At 45.5% G+C, this 19,955-nt stretch overlaps 1 protein-coding gene across 16 annotated transcripts in view; it reads right to left on the bottom strand.

The window, feature by feature from the left end:
- Positions 1-19,955, bottom strand: part of thrab (thyroid hormone receptor alpha b) — a 108,220-nt gene that overhangs the window by 6,318 nt on the left and 81,947 nt on the right. For 13 of the 16 annotated variants that reach the window (XM_061809374.1, XM_061809367.1, XM_061809370.1 and 10 more), the window contains 7 exons: positions 12,714-12,775; positions 9,859-9,959; positions 9,290-9,437; positions 8,149-8,354; positions 6,105-6,251; positions 4,900-5,158; positions 3,574-4,047 (listed from right to left, as the gene is read on the bottom strand). In XM_061809374.1, coding sequence (XP_061665358.1) covers positions 3,797-4,047; positions 4,900-5,158; positions 6,105-6,251; positions 8,149-8,354; positions 9,290-9,437; positions 9,859-9,959; positions 12,714-12,775 — 1,174 coding nt within the window. In that variant the 3' untranslated portion in view covers positions 3,574-3,796. Of the gene's footprint in view, positions 1-3,573; positions 4,048-4,899; positions 5,159-6,104; positions 6,252-8,148; positions 8,355-9,289; positions 9,438-9,858; positions 9,960-12,713; positions 12,776-16,418; positions 16,751-17,568; positions 17,944-19,955 lie in introns of those variants that run through there. The other 3 variants (XM_061809381.1, XM_061809382.1, XM_061809383.1) reach the window with 3 other exon arrangements.

Here is a 19,955-nt window from a genome sequence, read left to right as displayed (position 1 = left end):
TCTTTGCAGTTTCCGGTCTTTCTAGTAAACCTGGTTCAAATTTATTGGCAATGGGGGTCGGGGGGGAGAAAAAAAATCGCCAGGATTGCTCTGTTTTTAAAGGGCAACGGAAATGGATAAAAAAAAAAAAAAAAAGACCCAAAGCGAACACGTAAAGCCAAAATGGCCTATTTTTGCGTGACTTTTTTTGTGGGTCTATTTACGTTAGACATGTCTACTAAACCCGAACCCTATTCTCACGAGGGTCACGGGGAGTGCTGGAGCCTATACCAGCTGTCAACAGGCAGGAGGCGGGTACATCCTGAACAGGACACATCGAGACAAAGTGTCCAATATGTGGGAGTGAACCGGAGTACCCAGAGGAAACCCACGTAGGCACGTGGAGAACATGCAAACTCCACACAGGCGGGATTGAACCCGGGTCCTCAGAACTGTGAGGCCAATGCTTTACCAGCTCATACACCGTGCCGCCGGGTTGAATTATAATACCAATTTTTTTTTTTTTTTTTTTTTAAAACAAACTTTTCCCGAACGGCTCTCTCCAAACTACAAGACTCCCTGCCACTTCTTCATAATTTCACGTGTGCGTAGTTATGATACACAAATCTACCCAATGACAAGTTAAGAAATGAATCATAAATGAATTTAAAATAATAAATAAAGCTGAAGTGAGCCCAAAATGTCTTGACTTGCTTTTTTGTTGCACGACAGGGCTTCTCGAGACTTTTTAGTTTGAGTTTACACACGACGCATCTTCCAAATTTCACGTTGCTAAGGGCTTCAGGGGCTGCATGCTATTTTATTAATTTCATTTTTTTTTACCCCTCCCCCCGTTCGTTAAAAGCTTTCGTTTCGCGCGCGCACCGATTGGGTAACCACGGAATCGAGCGGATGTTGTTTCACTTTGGAGGGACTTTTCACCGTGGACATTGAAGCACGTCGACAAAACGTTGCACTAAATCCCAGACGCACACACAAAGCCTGTATGACAGCGGGTTGGGAGGTGGGATAGGGAAAGGGGGGGGCAGGTGACAGTCAATGTGTCGGACGGGTTGGCAACAATTGTGACACACGTACAAACAGCAGCGCGTGTGTGTGTGTGTGTTTGTGTGCACGCCATCCTCTCTGCTGGTACTCCTATCAGCTACATTCAATACCAGAAACACTCAGCCAGGACAAAAAGGAGACCATCATGGACCCCCACAACCCCCCACCCCCACCTCACGGCAGGCTGCGCAAAAAGGTGCGAGGGTGGCGGCTGCAGTTTCGTAACTTGGAACGCGCAACAGGCGCGCGGCTCGCGGACAACACACCGTTCCGTTACGCCAAAAAAAAAAAAAAAAAAAAACACGGCGCGCTCCTTTTGGACTTGCCCTTTGTGAGGTATGACGAGATTGTTTCAGTTCTGTGAATTTTTTTTTTTTAACACTTTTTTTTTCTTTTCTCCAAAGTCAAAGTTCATCATAAAAAAAACGAAAAAAACAAGCAAGGTCATTTTTCCTGTTTTGTTGGTTGTAAGTTGCTCCAGAAAAAAGAGGGGTGACGAGGGGGGAGGGGGGGTGTACGGGACGGACGACGCATACGCACACACACACATACACAAACAAGATGGCGGCTACGCTGCACGCGTGGTCCCAAAGTGACGACGGCGCTTCGCTTTTCCCCTCCTCGCGGCAAGAAAACACGGAAAAGGTTTTTATTTGTCAAAGAGTCCTTTTAAAGTCCTCCCTTTTGCTCTCTCTCTCTTCCTGCGAAGGATTTAAAGTCATTTTTTTATATTTTATTTGCCTTTTTTTTTTGCGAAAGCCGCTTTAAAGGAACGGTTCTCAAACTGGGGTCCCCGGATCCTCGCGGGGTCCGATGAGCAGTTTCTTGGGGGCCACCGTGAAAAGAATTTGCAATAGATTATTAAATTGGATCAGTTTTTAAAAAAACTCTTGACTCTTCGTTACTTCAGCTTCACGACAATTCAAAGTTCTGATATGATTGTGACGGGTCGTCGCATAAATCTGACATTACTGCATGAATGTTTATATGTATATTTTTTGGGGAGGTGGGGTGAACAACGAAGTTTCTTATGATATTTAGTGGGTACAAATGTTTCCCCTCTAGGGATCCCCGCACCCAAAAAGTTTGAGAACCTCTGTTCTCAAGCAGCTTTGCAACGTTTGTGTCGTACACACATACAGACGCACGCAAAGAAACATACAAACAAATATACACACATTTTCCACCCCTCTTCTCCTGGACTTGCAAACTTGTCGGTTTTCTTTTCTTTTCTTTTTTTTTTTTTTTTTTTTTTTAAAATCCGCAAATCTCCAGCGCATCTGAAACGGACCGCAATGACCCCCTCGCCCCACTAGGAGGGGCCCTTCCCCGCTTCCAACTTCGGAACAAAGGTGGCGCTGGAGACCCGCCCCCGCCCCATTTCCCCCCTCGCCTCTTATTGGTGGATGGATGAGGTTGCTAATACTGACAGCGCGAGTGCTGGGCTGAGCCCGCTTGCCTCAGTCACACAGAGGCCGCTCATTAAAAAAAAATATATATATTAAACACCGGCCGGGCTGAGTGGGGCGGGGGTTGTGGTGGGGGTCCATTGGTGGGTGGTGGGGGGACTTGTGGCACTCCCGTTGCTTGCCCAGCGTCCGCACATCAGAACTTCCGCACTACAACGGACGGTGTGACGCTCCCTTGGTTCCCGTTCCTCCGCGTGGCGTCCAAGCGCTCCTTTTTTTTTTTTTTTTTTTTTTAACTGCTTCTTTGAGGTGTGTCTGTGTATGTGTGTTCCGTGTGGATTTAAAATCTCAAAAAGATGACTCTTGGTCCCATATTTATCCCCCCGCCCAAAAAAAAGGAAAAAAAAATCCAAAGGTGAACTTAAGGTCTCCACTATGGAGCAAGATGCTGGGCCCTCCTGTCTTCTTCAGTGGTATTTCTTTGCAACCAATATCACTGAGATGTGTGTTTGTCTGTGTGTGTTTATGTGAGTGTGTGCGTGTTTCGAAGTGAGGTAGTGCCTGGAACCAGTGGGGGTCATGTGTCCACTTCTGAGGTAAATGGTTGGTTGCCATTTTCTTGGCGTGTTTCGCCTGCACTCAAAGATGTCTCAGTTTTGTTGTTGTTGTTTGTGTTTAGACGATAAAAACAAACCGAAAGAACAGAAAGAAAACAAACAAAAAAAAGGCAAATGTATGGAAGCCTGGAGGAGGACTCTGCAAAGGCCCCAAACGGAAAAGAACAACAACAACAAAAAAAAAAAAACGAGTCGCCGTGCGAAGGCGGCCAATGAGGCATTCACGTTACTCTGAGGTGAGGCTGTGTGTCCGTGTGTGTGTTACAGGCGCCGGTCCGAGGAAAAAACAAAAAAAGAAAAACAAAAAAAAAAAAAAAAAAAAGAAAAACCCAAAAAGGTAGATATGGATCTATGTTTAACACAAAAAAAAAATGGAGTAGTCTGAAGAACATTAGCACCGGTGTCACTTGGATGGACTGTAACGGCTCAGATTGACTTGAGGAATCTGCGTCCGGTCCGTTGTGAAAGGACCGGACGCCACAGAGAACCATGAAGAGAGGAGTTATGGCTGCTTTTTGTCTGTGTGTGTGTGTTGTGTGTGTGTGTGTGGTGTGTGTTGGCGAAAAAAGAGACAGCATGCTCAGACAGAAGGGCCGCCACTATTTCCTGTTTTGCTCCTCTCCCTCTTCCTGCTGGTGAGTCCTACTTCCAGTTCAGAAACGTACGTGTTTTGTTTGTTTTCTTGCCTCCCTTCCCGAATCTCACGTTTGTTTTCTTTCCCCGTCACACTTCCTGGTCCTCGAAGACCTCCAGAAAGAGCGGCGGGAACAGCTCGTTGGGACATTCCACCTTCATGTGCAAGAAGCGGCTGGCGTGGCAGGCGCCGATCATGCGCAGGTCCGTCACCTTCATCAGCAACTTGGGCCAGAAGTGGGGAACGTTGTGCTTGCGGTAGTTGATGTAGTGCTCGAACGCCAGCAGGTAGGCCTCCTGGCACTTCTCGATCTTGTCCACGCACGTCAGGCCCGAGCGGTCTGGGGAGGGCAGAGATGGGCGCGCTCAGTCATTTGGTCTCAATTCAGTTTTGATTCAAAATTTATGGCGGGGGTTAAAAGTTGCAGACGACCGCCACAATAGGTGAAATCTGCGAAGTAGAGTCCGTGCACTGACGCAATTCTGTTTTTATCTTATTTTTTTGAATCCCCCTGTATCTTCTCTTCAAAGTCATTCCCTCCATAAATTCATAATGTCACGATTGCAAGTGATGCGGGAGCTTGCAATTTCATCCAAATTGAAAAATTATGTTGGTAAATCTCCCTAAAATCCTAAAGGATAGGGTTAGCAACAACATTAAATAAACAAAGAGGATGTACCGTACGTACATTTGTAAAGAAAATAGCATTTGGTACATACATATGCCGCAGCTGCGTAAAAGCCGCAAGTGCCCGCATTGAAACACGAGATATTTACAAAGAAACACGGTACACGGAAAGACGCTGGCGCCGCGCTAACACCATGCTAACGCTCACACTAACAGGGCCAGTTAAAATAAAACTTACTGTTCAATATCACTGAGACACACCAGTAACACACCGGCAACACGCTAGCGCAGCGCTGACAGGGCCGGTAAAAGTCACTTCCTCGGCACATACATTCTGGTCTGACTCTTCACTTTTCCGATCGAGTACTTCCTTGCGGCCGTTAGAAATGAATGCACAAATTAGCCGCATCGCCGCGTGAACCGCAGGGTTGAAAGTGTGTGGAAAAAGTCGCAGCTAGCTCGTAGGCCGGAAATTACGGTAGAGGTACAAATACTACATTTGAAAAAGATGTGATACATTAAACTATGAGGCAGTTAAATCTGATGTAAAAATAATAATAATAACCTGAGCTCATGAGCAGGACGGCCTGCAGCAGGGCCACCTCCGTGTCGTCCAGGTTGAACTGCGCCAGGCTCTTGCCCAGGTCGAAGATGGCGTCCGACACCACGCCCAGCCCGCCGTTCTTGAGCTGCTCGCGCTTGACCGCCATCTCGCCGCTCAGCGTCAGCGTCTCGCTTTCGGGGTCGTAGCGCATGGCCGCCCGCAGCGACATGATCTCCATGCAGCAGCCCTTCAGCAGGATGATCTGGTCCTCGCAGGGCAACTGCGGGCCAGAAAAACAAAACAAAACAAAACAAAACAGAAAAACAATAAACAAACGTTCAAAAGTTCAACGTGAATGCGGCGCTCTAATGTGAATGATTACAATGGCGCCCCCCTCTGGCTAGATTGGACACGCAACACCCGCAAAACGGAGCTCGCTGCGAGTGATGAAATAAGTGACAATGTGAATTAAAGCTTTTTGCGCTTGCCGCTGTGAATACTAAATGTTGCGATAATGTTTTCCCGAAATGAATAAAACATCCGTCGGCAGCGCTGGGCACGCATTTCAATCTCGATCCTCCTCCGAAGACTAATAATTGTCAATTATTATCCATTATAATATTGACGCATTTTAATGCATTTCGCAATGTCCTACAAATTGTTATACAACTTAAATACAAGAGCTGTTTAAAAAGGCTAAAAACAAAGAATGAAAATTAAAAATGACAAATGTAAGAATATTCATAACTTATTTCAAAACTATATCTGTATAGTGATGCAATCATGTACATCAGCCGTGTATCTATGCACATATTCACCTCCTTATATATCGATTCAAAGAATTATGGCGTACTGTTTAGCTCTTTTTGCGACATCACAAAATGTCGAGGGAAGTAGTAATTGGTGTCAAGGAAGTATTGCAATGGATGCTGAAGTGATGGATCTTGAAGCCTGTCACTAAATATAGCAGGCAAAGATAGACAAATATAGATTATCAGTAGTAAACAAAATATGATGTTTTGGGATCATCGTCTGCAGCATGAAGCGAACCGACAAAATTTGCAGAAATTGCGAAAATCTGCTGGAAAGCGGAGCCCACCTAAAATGTTTTGTAATCTCTAAAATATGCCACCAGATGGCGCCAAATTCACGTCATATATGGCTTTAGCGTTTCAAACTAATCGCATAAGTCATTCAAAAACGTTTGTGTTCCTGAACGCAATCACCTCGGAGAACATGTGCAGTTTTTTGGCAAAGTCGACCACTCGCGTGATGGCGGGGGTGATGATCTTGGTGAACTCGCTGAAGGCCTCCAGGTCCACCTTGTCGCCGTCGGACGTGGGCGCCACCGGCGACTGGCCAATTTTCTCCGGCTGTGCGGGAGCACAAACAAACGCCATTAACGGGGGACGCCGGCGCGCGGGGTTAAAGAGTTGCGCGGGGAACATGGAGGACAAACAATGCGTTGTTTACATGATAGACAGGTGGGGGGGGGTGGAAGAGGAGATGAACTAAGGATGAAGAGAAGAGGAACAGAAAAGTAACAGAGTGTTCCATAAACAGCAGCAGCAGACGTTGGCAATTTATATTTGAAACGGAGGCTACAATTGAAAATTATGAAGAATTTGTTTGTTTTTTCACAAAAAGCAAATTTTCTCCACTTTGGGGCTGGGCGAAATGGTGAAACCAAAGCCCGTTCCTACTGCTGACCAACCAAAGAATGGAAAAAAGCAATAAACAAACTTTTTTTATTAATGTGGAAATATGAGAGAGGTTTTTTTTTTTTTAATGGGACGGGGGCAGGGGGGGCATCGACACTTCACACAATTCACAAGTAATTCCCGTGTGGCCTCCTTCCCCACCACACCCATCCACATCCTGCCAGTTGCCTAGCAACCGCTCTCCACAACGACTACCATCCTTCCTCCCACCTAGCGTCGGCGTACGCCTCTCGGCGGTCCCCGGCGAGGACTTTTGGGGGATAAAAAGAGCTTCCTCGGCGTCGGCGCGCTCGCAGAATTCTGCCGCGGGACGTCTGGCGAGACGCTCGGAAACCGCGAGCGATGTCAGTGGCGGAGTGAACCGGAGTTCATCTGACAACCGGCGCCCCACCTGAGCCAGGGAAGGATTTGCAGAGCCCCGCGGAAAACAGACGGGAACGTCGAGCGGGAGGGAGAGAAAGAGTGGAAAGAGATTATAGTGAAAGGAGGGAAACAGAGGAATTAGGAGCCCTTGAGGATTAGCGTGAAAAATAGCAGCGAGAAGATTTAAGGGGGGAAAACCAAGAGCTGAAATCAAGATGAGACGGCGGCTCGCTCAAATTGTTCTTTCCGTTTGTTTACCCCGCCGCCCGCTCGTCTTTGAGGACCTCGCGTTCCGGAGCCACGTTCCGGGGGAAGCGGCGCTTTCCCGACATTAACCCGACGCCATCTTTACCGGGACCGCTTGAGGCGGACGGCGAACCCTCGTTACTGCGTTTACTGACACCTGGACGGCTGTCGCATTAATATTTTTTCATCCAGACAATGAAAAAATGTTGACGGCTTGTATTTAAATTAACTGCCACCACAAAATAACTCGATACACAGCCAGAACTGGATAAACAGTTTGGCAACAAGAACGAGAACATTCCTATGTGAAATCCATTCGTTGGGCGCCGTCCCAGGAATATTCTCATCAAAATATGTGAGAAACTATTCTTTGACAAATGCACAGCTTCGTGCCAAACTGCGTATTTATGTGCTGTAAAAACCACAAGATAGGTCGCTAAACACCAGCGGGGGGTGACGGAAAATTCCAGTCGAGGTCCGACAGGCGGGACGGGGGGCTTCTTTTGGGTTCAACGCCAGAAAGGGCAAGGTGGTAAACTACGCAAGATGATGCAGAGAAAGGTCCGGATCACAACTGGGTTTAGTTTAAAGCTGATGAGCTGGTAATGAACCCCCAGGTCCAAAACGTGAGAATTTGCTGACAGTTAAACATTTTTTTAATTGTCTAAAGGTGCCACAAGGTGGCAGCAAAGCACTTTTTCCCAATTAGACTGACTAAATGGAATTCCAATAATACTTTGTCCAACTTAGAGGCTTGGCACCAGTATGCCACTAGGTGGTGCCTTTATAACATTTTTGAGCACAAAACTAGCAAATGTCGGATATGTTTTTTTTTTTTTAAATTTCACTAATTAGCAAATGTGCTAATATGAAGCATCTGATGTTTTTCCACTGGCGGTACTCCAAACCGACGTCACCCGAAAAGGAAATTCCCTCTCACCAGGAATTTGCGCTTCTGCTTCCACTGGGCGCCCTGAGCGTTGGTGTGCCGGTGGGCCTCGGTCACCAAGTGGATCAGCTCCCACTCCGAACCGCTGGGCTCCGGCCGGTTCTGGAGCGTCTTGACCATCTCCTCCTTTTTGCGGCGCTCCCGGTTCTCCTCGATCAGGCGCCGCTTGGCCACCCTCTTGGAGTCGTCCAGCACCACTGGCAGAAAAAAAAAAAAAATTAAAAAAAGAGGTTTTTGTGTTTGCACGGACGCACACATGCACAATAGTGGAACCTTGACTTACGAGTTTAATTTGTAACATGATCATGCTTGTAACTCAAATCAAAGCATTTCAAAATAAGATTCCTCATTGAAATGAATGATAATCTCATCAATCTGTTCCGGCCCTCTCACAACACTGATAAATTGTTTGAATTTTTTGAACTAATAAAAATATCAATATATGTACCGTAATTCCCGGCCTACAAAGCGCACCTGGTTATAAGCCTCAGTACACAGAAAGAGTTTAACGCTGGCGCAGCGCTAATGCTAGCGCCGCATCACCGCATAAACCACTGGATTGAAAGCGTGTAGGCCGGAAATTACGGTAGTACTGTATAAAAACATACTGGAGTATTATGATCATTCAACATCATTTAAAGACTTTTTGCAACCTTTTTTGCTGAATTCAATCAACATTGTGCTGGTCCCACTGGTGAGCGCTACTGGCCACTAGAGGGCAGTATACTACAGCCAGGTTATCGCAAAATGTGGAAAGGTTTCAACATCTGGCTCACCTAATATGTTCAAATTTCAGTTGTTTAAAGATAAATTACTGAAACGAAGGCTAATTCTGTTCACCAGTCTACAGCTTTTTGCTCATATGCTAATATATTCGTAAAACAAAATCACGTGGTTTGATTAAAACGTGTAATACTATCTTTAATATGTTTCAACACATTGAAGAAAGCGCTTTTTTTTGGAAAGAAATCGATAGTTATAAAAACATCCTGAATAAGTCACATTTTGCAACACGATACAAACGAGGTGGGGGGCAGCAGCGATAGCTCGTAATTTGCAAAATATGGAAATTGGGGTACTAATAAGGCAAGGTACCACTAGATAAGAATACAAAACAAAGATGGAGACTGACAGTCCATGGCCATGCCCACTGCGATGCACTTCTTGAACCGACACAGCTGACACTGGTTGCGCGTGATCTTGTCGATGATGCAGCAGCCTTCATACTTGCACGAGTAGGCGGGGTGCAGGTTCTTCTGGATGGTTCTGCGGAAGAAACCCTGCGGAGGCCCAACACGTGAACATGTAAGCGCATCGATCGCACGCTCGCTTTCATTTTCTAACCTCCAGCTCCCACCGGGCACAGGAAACAGAAAGTCACACTGGCCAGAAAAATAATTCATAGGGGGTGGGGGATATTTAATTTCTAAAAGCAATAATAGCACTCAACAAAGGAGGAATTATTCGAGAACCTGATAAGGATCTGATGCTGTTCCTTTTCTTTTAAGTATCAACGTAAGAGGATTTTTTTTCTATGGCCAGACTACACAAAACCACTCATCCAAAAACTGTATGACGTGTACTTTATGAAGTACTGCTTTGTGCTGCTCACGTTTTTGCCCCGTTTGAGGACAACTTTGACTCGTTCGTCTGAGACGGAACCCGTCCTGCGAACTTGCGCATGTGTACTCGTGCGCGTACCTTGCAGCCCTCGCAGGTGATGCAGCGGTAGTGGTAGCCTGTGGCTTTGTCGCCGCACACCACGCATGGCTCATCCTTCTCCAGGTAGCTGGGGATGTACCCTTGAATACAAAAGAGAAAGAGAGACGATCAAGATGTGGTAATCGTCAATACTTCACAATATGTCAAGACTTCCATCTCCACTTTGTATGCATTTTCATCCATTCATCCAGTTTCTTACCGCTTATTCTCACAAGGGTCACGGGAGTGCTGGAGCCTATCCCAGCTGTTATCGGGCAGGAGGCGGGGTTACACCCTGAACTGGTCGCCAGCCAATCGCAGGGCACAGGGAGACAAACAGCCGCACTCACAATCACACCTAGGGGCAATTTAGAGTTTTTGGGATGAAACCGGAGTACCCGGATAAAACCCACGCATGCACGGGGAGAGCCCGCAAACTCCACAGAGGCGGGGCCGGGATCGAACCGGGGACCTCAGAACTGTGAGGCTTTACCAGCTGAACCACTGTTCCGCCGCATTTTCATCTTTTTACAAAGTAATATGACGTCAAGGCACACGGACAGACTGTGGTTTTCCTCAACCCAGCAGGTGGCAACAACGAGCCTCAGGTGGCTCCACCGTTACCATTGTAACACTAAATGAAGAAACAAAAAAAAAAAAAAAAAAAAGAAAACATTCACCTGTTGAAGAACCTTCCCTCGGGTAATTTATTAAGCAATGCAAATTAAATCAGACATTCCAACAGCTTTTTCCACGTTTGACATTAAAATCAGAAATGGTTGACTTACAATTTCACTGCAACGTGCTTCCAAATTTTGTCACAACTCAATCTGGACACATCACTTGCACACGCATTTGCATTATTTTGTTGACTACTTTAACACTGCCCACTCATGTTTGAGTCCCTGCACCATTTGCACAATCGTCACTTTAGGTCACTTTAAACTGCTCTGAATTGCATCGGGAACCTCCATCATTTACACATTTGCTATTATATCAATATCACTACATTACTGGCATACTTTCATTGCTCAATGCTCACGTCTTTAATGTCCTCAATGTATATCTCGTAATAAATGGCTGTTGGTCGTTATTTTAGATTCCCTGCCAGGTTAAAAAGAGAAATTTGACTTCAACAGCCGTCACTGGCAACGAATGAGCGAGTCCGACAACCTCAGAGAAATTCCTTGTGTGTCTTGTAACACGCTTGGCCAATAAAGCCGATTCTGATGTGTGTAGCGGACCAGAAATGTGACATTAATATCTTGACTGCTATTTTAAGGAGATGTTTTTTTTCCAAACCACTACTTCAGGAAACAGATGAATGGAAGCTCATTTCAAAACGAAAGTAAACAGTAGTAATAGTTACATCGTGGATTGCCAAACCATCGTCGCATCACTTGTTATAAAAACAAAACAAAAACAACAAAAAAGTGCTCTGGGCGCACCAGCAAAACAAACACACTGAAGCACCTCATTGAGGCCAATTAAAAGCTTAAATTCCACCGCAGGAACGAAAGAAGCTTTTGAATCTGATGTGATGGAAATAAGATTTAAAAAGTCATTTCGACAAGCAGTGCGAAACCCAAATCGTCTAAACTGATATGATATGATATGATATGAATGCTCGGTTGAAATCTTTAGAACCCTAATGAATCAATAAATCCCATGCAGTTTTGATATACACTTGAGGCGAGTTGAATTTGGGGTCCTGGGAAATAACCTCCCCAGTAGGGGGTACCCGGATCCAAAAAACTTTGAGAACCACCGAGCTAGACGACGCGGATAAAAAGTGGCTTGAGTGTACGTGAATCCATTGTCCCATCCAGACAAACAAATGAACGTGAACACGATATGACTGATACGGAAAGTGCTGAGACAACACAGACAAAAGAAAATTACACGCGGAGCCCTCGGGGAGCAAAAAAAAAAAAAAAAAGACAGCAGAAAAAAAATAATGATAATCGCAAAATAAAGCCGAGCAGAAGCGAACGAGAAAGACGCGAGAGTAAAAACAACAAGTAAATGCGCAAGTGTGTGCTATTGGAAAAAGTGGAATACGCGGATGAAGCTTAGCGGAGCTCCGGCGATTTGCGTCCTTGACAGAGACGAAGCGGCCTCCGTCGGGGAGGGGGTCAATCAAGGTTAGAGAGTTTCCCAGCATGCCTTGAGTCACCTTTATTATGAGCTCCCGGGCTACGGACAAAAGGCTTCTTTGCTATCCAAACAAAGGTCATTTCCCAAGGATTTAAGTCCATCGTGATAGTTGGGGAAAATATGGATGTAGCGTATGTGTATTATTATGTCCTTGCTAACACAAGGACTCTAAAGTTCCGATAGGAAAACTCTGACATCGTTCCGCCCAAGATATGATCAGCAGTGTCCTACTTGGGAAAGTTTGGTATTTTTCCTAGTACTCTTTCCGGGTTCCAGGAAACTCGAGCTGCACAAATAGGATGTAATATAATAATGATAATAATAATAATGATCTCCAGCCATGCAAGCGAAAAAGTTCCGTATATGTGAAGAAATGACCACAAATGGCCATCACGTTGCCTTGCCAAGGCAAAATGGCCGACTCGTAAACAGACATCCCTGCTGAATTTCATGTCGTTAAGTTATGCGGGGATACATTTTACAAAATATTTGAAAGGAGCTCCAAAAATGACTAAATTGAGCGGAAAATGTCTGGCTTCCTGTTGTCTTTTCAGACTCGGCTTCTTGTGGGTGAAAACGCCTTTGGGGGGGGCTGCATGATCAAATCATTCAGAGACAATTTTAGAGGCACTTGAACATGAAAACACACGCACACAAAAACAAAACGGGGGTCTTAAATTGTCATACAACTTACTCACCCGTCATACTCTTAACCGAACATTGGCTGTTCTTCCTCTTCCTCTTCGGGCCATTGAGCCACCTGAGCGAGTGAGAGAGAAAGAGAGAGAGCTCGATTAATTGTGGAAGCATCGTCTCATCGAGCGATCTGGCCCACAGGTCGGCCGTCAAATCTCATCTGCTCGCCGTCGTCTTTCGCTGCCGCTTTATTATCCATTTCAACACCCGAGGAATAGGATCGTCGTCGTTAAAAACCATTAAAGGTCCTTTTTATTAAGCGGGAAGCTGAGAACCCCGCGGAAATTTTGTCGTCGCTAAACGCCGACGGTGTAAAAAAAAAAAAAAAAAGCTAATTTGCAATTTGTGCATTTTTTCTAACAGCCGCAAGGGGGCACATGAGCGGAAATGGTAAGAGCGAGATCGGCGGAATACATGTGCCGAGGAAGTGACTTGTACCGGCATGGTTTTTTTTTTTTTTTTTTAACTGCGCTACCTTTAGCACAGCGCTAGCGTGTTGCTGCTGTGTTACTGCCACGTCTCGGTGATTTTTTTCCGGTATGTTTTTATTTTTATTTTTTAACCGGCCCTGTTCGTGCTACCGTGTTGTTGGTATGTTATGATAAGCTAAGGTATTAAATCTTAAACTCTTATATTAAATATTAAACTCTGTGTACCGTATTTCTTTGTAAATATCTCGTGTTTCAATGTGGGTAATTTCGGCTTTTATGCGGGTGCAGCTTATGTATGTACCAAACGGTATTTCCTTTACAAATGTCCTGGGTGAGGCTTATAATCAGGTGCGCTCTGTAGGCCGGAAACTACGGTCCACTTTAAGGAGTTAAAGCAACCACACGGCTTTGCGCCTTTAAAAAGTTGCCTTAGCTTAGTGCTAACGAGCAATGCAAAACGCCTCAGACAGGCTACCAAAGCACATCCAAATGGCGATGTGTAGGGCATTAAACAACGAATATTTGAACGCAAATAATGTAATGTAATACATAACACTACTGATATTTTATATCCTCTATGAAGAAAAACAAGTACTACTGTCTTCCTGCGCAATCACGATCATCTCCATGTAGATTGGTACGTTTGTATTATATAATATTCCATTTAATTATGCTATTACTGTATGCTTGGTCAACCTGACTAAGCTAGAAAGCTAGCGGAGACTTCTGGGCTCTTTTATTTTGTTTTGGAACCACGTCAGCGTCAAAGCAAATTAAAATAACAACAAAAAAAACAATGAACAAATATTCAACCAGGAAGAGCTCCGAGTTGCCAGCGTAGAGGCGGGGAACACAAGACGCCCGTCAAGTTCAAGAGGTAAATTCTAGCGGAGAAGAAAGCCGAGTGCAGACGGAGAAGGGGAAAGGCGGGAACGGGGTGAAGCGTTGGTGACAAAAGCCTCGGAGGAAGATGAGCGCACGCCAGAGATGGAAGCGAATTCCCCAATCCCCGGAGTCGCTCTGCTCTCGGAATCCGTCGTCTTGCCGTCACATCAAGGTCGCTCAGCCCAGAGGAAAGACATTCATTCCCGTTTCCAAACCGCGCTCCAAAATGAAATCACGCGACGGTATCTCATTTAACCAACATCGATTTTATATGTTAGTTTTAGCGTATTGCTAAGGATGGTTTTTAAGTGGGGGGTGGATGACTTTGGGGGGGGGGGGGGAACCCAGACTAATCCACCTCCACTAGCTAAAGCGCTAAATTGCCCTTAGCACAAGTGGCTAATTCCCACATTATGTCTTCAATTAGTAGCGTTGGCTGTATTATAACAATTAGAAAATAAATAACTTAAGACAGGATCATACTGACAGGTCCGTAAAGAGAAGCAGACCCCCCCCCCCACTAATAACACCAATGACGTTAATCAATGCTTTCAGACAAAACAACACGATTACATTTTAAGAACAGCCGCCTACTTGGATTCAAGTCAAACGCTGTCAAATGATCAATCATCAACGCTTGACAAAGATGCGCTCGCTCCGCTGCGACTTCGTGCGTAGGAAAAAACGATTTGATCTGTTAAGAAAAGCCGGAATGTTGACTTCCAGTGTGACGGCAACATGACACCAGAGACATTTTCAGCCTTCTTGGGTGTCATGCTGTCAAAACCGCAGCGCTGCCACCGCGCAGCTAGTACACTTGGAAGTCGAGGTACTTGTAATCGCATTATTTTTGGGAAAAGAAAACATTTTTTTCTTTTATGCCTGCGGAACTCGACGGAAATTTAATAATGCGAAGAAAAACTGGTTAGGGAGAAAAAAAAAAAAAAGACACCCGGGAAAATAAAGCAAACCCAAGAAGAACAAAGCTTGCTTTGAATCATTGTTATTAGCATTTTTTTTTGTACTCGAATGGGAAATTGTTTTGAGCAACTGCCTTCTCAACCACTCAGTTGCAGTACATTAATATTTTGTCATCAGTTCTGCCGTGGGAAATGATCCAATAAGCCTTAATTGGTCCAAAAATGATTATTTACTGAGCACAAATCCTGTATCCTAAACCTTAAACGACTTAATTTTTTCACATTTAGATTCAAATTTTATTTCAGTTTTTCGTGAAATACATTTTAACTGAGCAGTCAGGTAGATTTTGAAAATTTTCCTGTTTAAATCAGTTTTAATGTTCAACCAAAGCATAATGGCTTACAAATCTATTGAATCTAATTTTTAGGACTAGTAAAACAACTACAATGAAAAAAAAGTATATATATATATATATATTTTTTTTTTTTGGGGTGGAAAAAAAAATCTGAACCACTCCGATAGATGGTTGAAAGACAATTAACCCGAGAAATATTTCAAACATCATCCATCATTCCCTTTAACACATTCACTGCCATGGACGGCATTAGAAGTCAAACATACATTAACTGGGAGGGCTGGCGGGCCAAACCGCTTAAAGATTGCAAAAATGTAAGAAAGTTTGCGTGTTCGTGCACAGGTGGTGAAGACGCTGGGTATATTCGTCTAACAACCCCGGGCTAAACATAGGCTGTTATCTGACACACAAAACTTGTCTCCAAGTCGAGATGCATCAGTTCAAAATACGACATGACAGAGGAAGTAAAAGGAGAGACTGCGGCATCAGGAAGTGCCGGACGAAAAGCAATACGAGCTGTACAAGGAGTTCAAAGTCGTTTTTTTTTTTTAAATTTGAAAAGCGCCACCTGTTGGACAAAGCTGCCATTGCTTTATTTAGTGCATAAACGCGACGTCACCATCCGGCTCACTTTTGTGCTTTTACGAGGATGTAAAGCCTCCGAGAGCGTCAAAGCCCAAAATAGCCCCCTGGAAATACAAACGGGGGCCGGCTAGCCAAACATGAGCTTAGCATTGCTGGCACGGGGGGGAATAGTCCAAAACAAAAACATCAAAGCTTTAATTTTAGGTTTTTGAATACGTTTGTACCGCATGGAAAGGGAAACCCTTTGGATGTGGAATTACTTGAATTTGCCAGTCAAAGCACGTCCTGGCATCCATTTTCTATACACTTGCAGGGGGGTACGGGGAGCCGGAGCCGATCCCAGCTGACTAGGGACGAAAGGGCAAAAAGGGCCCAGGGAGGACCCACCAAGAGCAGCGGGGACGAGTCCAAGGGTGGGCCAAAAGTAGCGATTAACTTTTGAGCTTCTTCTCCTTTTTTTCCCGATACAGCTTTCCTTCTGTATCATTTGCTTCCTTATTACCTTCGATTGCTGTTCCCCATTTTCTTACCTTTTTCCTCTCGCATCCGTCTCCTCCCCTCTGGGTGATCTTTTTCTTCCATTCCTCCCTCAGAACCTTTTCAAGGATCCTCACGTACTTCTTTCCCTTTCATAAATTGTTCTGCCTTCTTTTTCTTTCTACCTCAGACCGGCTTTCTCCCCTTCTCCGTCCTCTGTCCTGACTCCTGTATCCTTCCATCACTTTCTGACCTTTTTCCTCGTAGCTTCCTTCCTTCATTCATCAGCCCCTTGTTTCTTTTCCTCAGAGGTGATTTTTTTTCCCCCTTCTTTTTCTTAAAACTACGTTCCATTGCTTGAAACTCCTTTTCTATCTGGCTTTGGTGTATCCCTTCCTTCTTTCTTTCCTTGCTTCCTTCACTTCACTTTTTTGTTGTCACAATGTAACACTGCCTGCACTCGACTCAAATGATCTGCCCATTAGTTACTTACTTACTAAAAACAAACAATAAAAAAAAGTGCCTGCTTACTTTCGGCCCACCCTGAAGCGTGACAAGCGAGTGGGAAGTGGACCACTACACCGACAGCGAGTCCGCATCAGGACTTTGGTAGTTTTCCAGCATGCCAAGTACCTGCGAAAACCTGTTTTTTTTTTCCCCTCCCTTTGGCGCTCGCGCTGAAACCACAAAAGCTTAAAACGTTTGGAGAAACGAGACGGCGAGCGGTGACGAGAGGGAACCGCGGCGGTCCGGGAGTGTCCTTGAGCGACCGCCGGTCACGTGACACGACGACGACGGTCGGAACAGGGGCCGGGTCCAATTAGGTATGCGCTTTCTCCCTTTGTTTGTTTATGTCTGCTCGGCCTCTTTTTGAAACTGAAGACGGCGTTTGTTTGGGGCACAGCAAATTCTTCCCTGACGGCAACACGAGCGGGCCTGCAAAACCGAGAGCGTTGCCAGAGGAATGCGGGCCGTCGCAAGTCGAGTCACGGCCGCGCTCTGCAAACACAGCAAAAGCCGAGCGCCGAGGGTGCGACGCCGCGCCGTAGTACGTTATACTGTCCACCTCTCGTGTCTTCTCGCAGTAACCTGAGCGAAGCTCACGCGTGCGCTCAAACTGCAGAAACACACGCGCAGCTGTTTTTGACAACAAGTGTTGTGCAGCCGAAGCCCGAAAGGAAAGAGCAGCGTTGCAGTTCTGACCTTGTGACGCAGCAAGGTGATAAGATGTGCATTTCATCAATAAAAACCAACCAAAAAAAAAAAAAAAAAAAAAAGAAAAACAAATCAATCCGATGTCGGACTCGAACGCTGGAAGCTCTCTTCCCCGCAGTGGCGGCTGGTCTAAGTTTAACTGGCTCATCGGACACGCCCCTGCACAGCCTTCGACTAAGCTCCGCCCACCCCACCCCGCCGCTCCCCGATTGGCTCCTGCGGACGCCCTTTCCCACCTGGCCTTAGGAGCGACTTCATCAAACATTAAAGCGAATGTTTATCGTGGCTGATATGCTCCAGATAAAGCCGGAAGACTGACGGTGAAAAACTACAGTAGAAGGACCATATTTTAAAAAATAAAAAAACTAAAACAAGTCATTTTTAACCCTCTTTTGATGAACATTTTTATCTAGGAGAACACAGTATTGATTATTTACAAAATGCCCAATGGTGCTTCATGCAGCTGCGGATAGTTTTAAAAAAAGCGAGCGTTTTCTTTAAGATCCATTCATCCAAAAGTAAAACAAAATCAAGAAGATGGTGATCCAGACATGTGAGCAGAACGGCTGCTCTGGGGGATGTGTGCCATTCAAAGCATAATGGAGGCCTTGTATAACCATCACTCCGCATAGTTTCCATGAGGATGACCTCATGGATCACCACCAAAGGAGAACGTGACATAATTATTACCGTACCTTATTAGCGTACATAAACGTCACGTTTATGTACGGTAATAAGAGTGATCTCGTCTCAAGTTATCCACAAATTGGGTCAGCGTGAAATCTGATTGCAAACCGATTATTCAGTTGTGCGAACGGCGGGTCAATTGTACCTCGGTGCCATCTCGCGAGAGAGCGTTTGATAGTTTTCCCCGTCACCGTACGTCACTGTCTTGGCGCGACGCACGAACGTCGCTTTATTTGTATTGAATAAATCATTTCAAAAGCAATTAAGTGAAATTGAATAATTGGATAATCCCTCACAATATGTTTGTCGGTAATTACCGCTCTCTTTGATCATATTGACGTGATTTAAAAAAAGCTGCCATAATGGCTAAACTTTTTTTTGGGGGGGGGGGCAGCGCTATTATTAAGGCCGCATGCCAGGGATGTGTGAGCCTCATATGAAAGTGGATCGTGGGGATGAAATTACTGGAACTGAAGGTGTGATTTTCTGCAAATACTTTTAATAATTTCGACAAGAAAATTGTGCGAGTGCCGGGTTCGCAATGTCTTATTTCAAAATGCCCCCAATAAATTGCTTTGATAGAGTCAATTAGGCAAATGGATGGTAGCCCTTGAGGTCAAAAAGAGATAATTGCTATCACATCGCGCCGCACAGTAGGACTTGCACCTCGGGACCGTCTCCAGATCCCCCCCCTCTGCCGTTCCATTACGCCGCCTCCGTTCGGGGCTGACAGGCGCTCGCCTCGAGTGAACGCCGCTCACGGCCCGACTGGATATTCGAGCTCCTCGGCGCACGTAGCGGCCGCCGTGTAATCAGTCACGTAATCCGGCATCCGAGGAGACGTACAACAATGCTCGTTAGCGCGCCGTGACAGGACGTCCTCGCGGGAAGGGAAACCTCCAGCTTGTTTACACTGGCGAGACCGGCACGCACTTGCGCATCTGCTCACGCGAACGGGACAAGAAAGACAAAATTGCTTCATCAAAAGCCGCGCAGCCAACACGAACGTTCCTCACGTCTCAGCGTTTCCTTTTGATTGGCGGCTCTCAGGTCTTGACAATTAAAAAAGTTCCAGAGGACACGCGAGCGGGGCTAACGCACTGGAAAAAAAACAACAAAAGTATCCATGTGTGAACTAAATCTACATTTGGTTTGCCACGTGCTGAACGGAAGCTGTCGCAGCATTTATCCGATGTCCTCGATTCTTCTTCTTCTTGTTTTCCTTTCGGCTTGTCCCGATTAGGGGTCGCCGCAGTGTGTAATCTTTTTCCATCTAAGCCTATCTCGTGCATCTTTCTCTCTAGCACCCTCAGTCCTCATGTCCTCCCTCACCACATCCATCCACCTTTTCTTGGGTCTTCCTCTCGCTCTTTTGCCTGGAAGCTCCATCCTGATACTCTCTCGCCTCTGAACATGTCCAAACCATCTCAGTCTGCGCTCTCTAACCTTGTCTCCAAAACATCCAACTTTGGCTTCCCTCAAATGAGCTCATTTCTAATCCTATCCAACCTGTTCACTCCGAGCGAGAACCTCAACATCTTCATTTCTACCGCCTCCAGTTCTACTTTCTCCCCACCGTCTCTAATCCGTCCATCATGGCCGCCCTCACCACTGTTTTACAGACTTTGCCCTTCATCCTAGCGGAGACTTTGTCACGTACAACACCAGACACCTTCCGCCAACTGTTC

This window comes from Syngnathoides biaculeatus, chromosome 22 (genome assembly GCF_019802595.1).
Source record: "Syngnathoides biaculeatus isolate LvHL_M chromosome 22, ASM1980259v1, whole genome shotgun sequence".
Taxonomy (NCBI): Eukaryota; Metazoa; Chordata; class Actinopteri; order Syngnathiformes; family Syngnathidae; genus Syngnathoides; species Syngnathoides biaculeatus.
Note: the sequence above shows the minus strand (reverse complement) of the source record. Positions and strands in the feature narration are given on the sequence as shown.